The sequence below is a fragment of the Nymphalis io genome, chromosome 27 (assembly GCF_905147045.1).
Source record: "Nymphalis io chromosome 27, ilAglIoxx1.1, whole genome shotgun sequence".
Lineage (NCBI taxonomy): Eukaryota > Metazoa > Arthropoda > Insecta > Lepidoptera > Nymphalidae > Nymphalis > Nymphalis io.
This window is the reverse complement of record NC_065914.1, coordinates 8568441-8574440: the sequence shown is the minus strand read 5'-3', so window position 1 is coordinate 8574440 and position 6000 is coordinate 8568441. Positions and strand designations below refer to the sequence as shown.

General features: G+C 36.4%; 1 protein-coding gene across 1 annotated transcript; it reads right to left on the bottom strand.

Annotated features, from left to right (window-relative positions):
• Positions 1-3793: 3793 nt before the first annotated feature.
• On the bottom strand, positions 3794-4592 carry LOC126778763 (uncharacterized). Its single transcript, XM_050502381.1, has one exon. It carries the CDS (start codon positions 4556-4558, stop codon positions 3794-3796), a length of 765 nt encoding a protein of 254 aa, XP_050358338.1. The 5' UTR covers positions 4559-4592.
• Between the last annotated feature and the right edge of the window lie 1408 nt (positions 4593-6000).

Sequence of the window (6000 nt, the reverse complement as noted above, 5' to 3'; positions counted from 1 at the left end):
ATAGAGTATAAAATTATATATAGATAAATTATAAACCACATACTATTTCATACATACATACATACCTTACTTGGAAATGGACAAATAATAGCTTTTCAAGCGGTATTTAAAAATACTCAATGAATTCGACTGCCGAATATCTGTAGGCAGTGCATTCCAAAGTTTGATGGTTTTTGCAGTAAAAGAGTTACTGTAGGTTTGTGTCCGGCTGCAGGGAGTAACTAGCTTATTATCATCCGAAGAACGCAGGTTGTGTGCGCTGTCGCAACCAAGAAATTTAAAGCGTTCTTTAAGGTAAGATGGTGTGTGATCGATATAAATAATAGAGTAGAGAAGAGATAAGGCGTGTAGATTTCTTCGTAGTCTGATTGGCAGCCACTTTAACTGAGACCGATACTCAGAGACATGATCAAACTTTCGCAGGCCAAAAATAAATCTTATGGCTATATTTTGCAGCCGTTCTAATTTATTTAGGAGGTCTTCAGTTAAATCCATGTAGCAGACATCAGCATAGTCCAGTATTGGTAACAGGAACGTATTAGCTAAACTGATCTTTGCCTTGATAGGCAATAGGTTTTTCCATCGCCTTAAGAAACCAATGATAGCGAAAATCTTACGACTCATTTCAGTGATTTGAGGTATCCAGGAAAAGGAAGCATCAAGAAGTAGTCCAAGATTTCTAACAGTCTCTTGCATGTGTAATATTTGGCCCTCAAATAAGATTGGAGGTAGATGTTTAACTTGGACCCTCGTCAGAAGCTTATGACTGCCAAACATAGCCACTTGCGACTTGCTCGGGTTCACTTTGAGACCGTAAGATTTACACCATTCGGATATCTTTGCCAAATCATGATTCAAGGTTGCAGCTGCCTCATCGATACTGTCTAAAAGAGCGGTAACGTAAATTTGTAGATCATCAGCATATAGATGATAAGAGGAGGAAATAAGTGAAGAGAGAGTATTAATGAATATAGAAAAGAGAAGAGGAGAGAGCACACCACCTTGCGGGACACCGGAAGGAATATCTAGATAGGATGAATATTTATTATTAGCCATTATGCATTGCTGTCGGTTAAACAGATAAGAGTGGAACCATTCAATGACAGTAGAATCTATGCTTAGCGATCTTAGGATTGCCAAGCATATGTCATAGTCGATGTTATTAAAGGCATTTGAAAAGTCAAGGAGAGCTAGTACAGTCACGGATTTGTTATCAATACCCTGGCGAATGTCATCACATACCTTATTGAATTGAATATGAATATGAATGATTGAAAAGGGCATAGGATTTTATTAATAGTGAGGAATTGGTTTAGTTGAGAGTGAACAACATGCTCTAACACCTTTGAAAGAAATGGAAGAACAGAAATAGGTCTAAAATGAGAAGGAAGCAAAGGATTGGAAACTTTAGGAATAGGAATCACGAGAGCTTTACGCCATACAGAAGGAAAGGCACCATGTAATAAAGAATAGTTAAATATATGGCATAAAGTAGGCAATATACTGTTAAGGGTAAGAAGTATAAGTTTTCGACTAATTCCGTCACAACCGATTGCATCAGATTTGATGCATAGGATGTGTTTTTTTTAATTCTCCCATGGTAACAGGACTGAATTGGAAAGGAGGATAGCTAGGGATTGGCAAGGAATGGAGATAGTTGAGTGTGATGGATTTGTACTGATTGTTTAGAGAGGAAGAGGAAATAAAGTGTTTATTAAGATCATCGAGATTGAAATTGGCAGGAAACGTTTCTCGCTGACGCCCTATCCCCAGTGATCTCAAAAACTGCCATATCCTAGATGTTCCGCTTTTTTCGATAGCATTAGTAATAAACTTACGCTGAGCATCACGACAAAGCATACTGCAACGATTTCGCAGCTGCTTATATTTTAAAAGCTTATCGTTCGTCGCATTTCTTTTGTATCTAGCTTTCGCAGCATTACGCTTTGCCATGAGTGCTTTAATGTCCTGAGTTAGCCAAGGAGCCGGTAGGTGCTTAAGCTTGATAGGTCTTAAAGGGGCATGTACATCCAATAGATCATTTAATAGGGAATTAAATATACTCATTTTATCGTCAATTGAGTTGGCATTATATATTGCGGTCCAGTCGATATTGTTTACATCAGCCATAAAATTGAGAGTATTCAAATTCTGGTAATTTCGCCGCATGACTATGGTGGGCTTAGCCCGCGGAGGTCGTATCCTATAGGATAAATAAATTAAGGCATGGTAAGAAAAGGCTTCAGCGGGAAGCTGACCATGCGCATCAACATGACTAGGCGAGGAAACAACCATTAAGTCCAACAGCGATGGCAAACAATTCGGAAAAAAATGAGTTGCGTTCGTATGAAGTACATTAAGGTTACAGCTATTAATTATATTTTTAAAACGTTTGGCGCGTTGATCATCTTTAATTAAACAAGTATTAAAATCTCCCATAATGATTGTGTGATCAACAGACGTACTAAATTGTTCCAACAAATTTTCAAAATTATCAAAATAATTAATAGTAAGGGATGGACTATAAAAAACACCCAGTAGTAGTTTGAGATGGCCGAATAAGACTTCAATAAAAATATGTTCAGATGACTCACAGTATTGTGTAGGAGATTTATTTAAAATAGTAAAGGGGATATGACTACGGAGATATATTGCCACTCCACCACCACCTTTACCGGTACGATCATTCCGGATCAGATGAAAGCCAGGTAAACAGTAAGAAGTTGAAGGTAAGCAGGGTTTCAGAAAAGATTCGGATACTAGGTCGGCATGAATATTTTTACTATCGAAGGAAGACAGGAAATCGGGGTAATGAGAAGGTACACTCTGTGCATTTATATGCACTACATTAAAATTTCTAGTGAAACCGGAGAAAGTTGAATCTAAAAGAGAGTTTAGAGGAATAGAAGCACTATGAAAACTATCATCACTAGAGAGCACTGCGTCACTAAGATACTCACTATTGTCATTCGAGTCGCTTAAACTGAGAGTGTTTGAAATCATGCTGGTTATATTAACAACCAACTATTATATGTATGTATAAATTCTAAAAATAATAATAATTAAAAACATATATATATATATATATACAAATAGATAAAATAATAAAAATATATATGAATAAAATATATATATATATATATATATATATATATATATATATAAGGTCTAACCAAGGCATATCTCTAACCCGCCAGCAGTATGTGAGATAGCATTTTAAAATTAATATTGAAAATACCAATCATATCATATATCATAATAAACAATAGGAGTGGATACAATTTTAAAGATTTAAGTGACACGGTAAAGAAAACAATAAAAAAAAAAATAATAATAACTAAAAAAGCATACATCAGCATTATGAATAATTACACAACAAGTATCCACAAACTATAGAACTATTATAACAAGCTATTAAACTATCCCAAAAAAAAAAACAAGAAACATTTAAATAATAAAAAGGATATTAAAAAAAAAAAAGTACTAATTAAAGTAATACAAAAATAAGTGTAAGATATTTAATTACTACAGTTATTTGTACTAAAGAAAAAAAAAAAAAACTACGGCCAAAATGCAAGAGTCCAAAGCCAATCAACTACAATTAGCATGTAAACTTGTCAAACGTCTAATTGTTGACATTGTACCGACATGTCCATTAATTATAAATAATGAAAGTAAAAATAGAACAATATAGTATCTAACATAAATACAAAATACAAATCGAAGCTAAACACTAATGTTCAAAAGTATACGATATTAATTTAATGCTACAGTACGTCTAACAAAACAAAGCTTACTTTTTGACAGTTCTCTTGCTTCGAATAGCCTGTGTGGAACTGGTAGATTTACCAATTGAGTCGACAGAACTGGTACTGGGAATAGCAGCAGGAATAGTAGCCAAAGGAATATCATTCTGTGTGCATTTGATTGAATTAAGTTCAGCTGTTGTGACAATACGATGGCGCTTACCGTCTGACCCAGTAACAATAACGGCACCATCCTTCGTCCAGCATTTAGATATTCCAAACTTCCGTCTCGCAGCCATAAACAGTTCATGTCTCTCCTTAGTAAGGAATTCCGAAAGAGTCACACCCGTATTTTTGAGAGATGTTTTCGAGTACCAGATTTTATTACGAAGCGACGCGTCATGAAATTTGACAAGAATAGCTCGAGGCTTATCTCGCGTGGATTGACCCAATCGCTGGCATCGGCTGAGCTTATCCATGGTAAACTCGGGCAACTTGAGTTTATCTGATAAAACCCTCGACACCACAGTTGGTACATTCTCCTTTACTTCTTCAGGAATTCCATGCAAGAGGAGCATCTTCCTTCTACTTCGCATCTCCATTTGGTTGTATTGCTTTGATAGGAGTTCAACTTGCTTCTGAAGGCTCTCCAACGCAGTTAAAACAAAGACTCTAAATGTATTAAACTGAGCCGCTATGTTGGTGGTTGGACTTGATGCTGGGATAGAACTCTGAAGAGTCTTTTGAAATTCAGCCATCCGTGAGTTGAAGTGTTCGGTCAGGTCTTGAATTGAGTGCTTGATGGACTCCATAGTGCAAATGTGAATGTATTATATATTCTTTCAATGTTTCTGTTTATGGGGGATTTAATCCGTGTTATGGAGATTTAGCTGGCAGGTAGGGAACACTATTAGCACATTTGTATTAGTGTAATTATTGATCTTCCAATTTATTTAATTGAAATTAACAAGAGCTCTTATAAAACCGTGTTGTCTTTTATTTGACACCTACCCGAAAAACCTTTTATTTTATTGATAGCTTTTTATTTGTTATTTTATTGATTTATGGTTAGACAATTATTTTAGAATGTCTTACTTATACTTTTAGATTTAGTTATGTTTATTAAGCTTATTTTTGTTTTGCTTTTAGAATACTAGTTAACACTCGCAGTTTCGCACGCGTGTTATAGGGGGGTGGTTAAGCCGTGAAAGCGTAACAGACATACAGTTACTTTCGCATTTATAATATTAAGTATAGATGATATTTTTGTTCAGAACTTCATTGCTTACGTTTCAACAATACAACAACAACCGAAGGGAGTCCAAGCGCTTGACCAACGGCTTTACGTGCTTTCCGAGGCACGGGTATGAACACACATCTAACATCCAAACTCCGAGCTGCTATTGAGAATTTTCAAAAGAATAACCCAATAACTTTCTATCAGCCCCACCCGGGGATTGAACTGAGGACCTCGAGATCAGCGGCCTTATATATCGCTTCTAGACCAACAGGGTCAAAAGAATCCTTACTAATATTACGAATGTGAAAGTGTGTTTGTTTCTTTGTTACGCTTTTACGTTTTAACTTCTCGACCGATTATCATGACCGAAAAAATGTTGACATTGTAACAGAAAAGGACAAAGGACATACATCTGTCTCAGTCCCTCAAACATGGGTCAAGCTGCGGGCGAAAACTATTATTATATAAATAGATGTACTTCGCTCTCTGCTTTTGCTCTGTTAAGCGAAATTTATTCTTTTTTATATCATATCACAAATTACTTCTGCAAACAAAGTATGAGTACAAATTATAATTATTTACTAACCCGTAAAAAGAAACAACATTAAAAGCTATTGCTTCAAATATTTTTTTACAATCTGAATTGTTTCTTTTTTTAAAAAAACGTCGTTAACTTTTTATTATATTAAGCCAGTGTGAATTTCTCTGGGCAAGCCCGTGTTGCCATAAAGTCGCCTGGCCCAGGCGTAGCAGCATCCACGGAGAGGACACTTCGCTCACCTGTCTTGCAGGTGGAAAACAACACGGAGAGTGGCAGTCACCGGTTATAAGTCAGCACGAATAGGCGTAAGTGCGGACGCCAGGGGCCACTCTTGACAGTAGGAGGATCCATCGTAGATCCATTGATCAGTTACCGCCTGCTTTAAGTCGGGTAGCCCCCGATCAATAAGGTACTGATCCGCCTCAGCGTTAACTTGTTCCGCCTGGGTGAACGGAACACAAGCCTTACAGCTA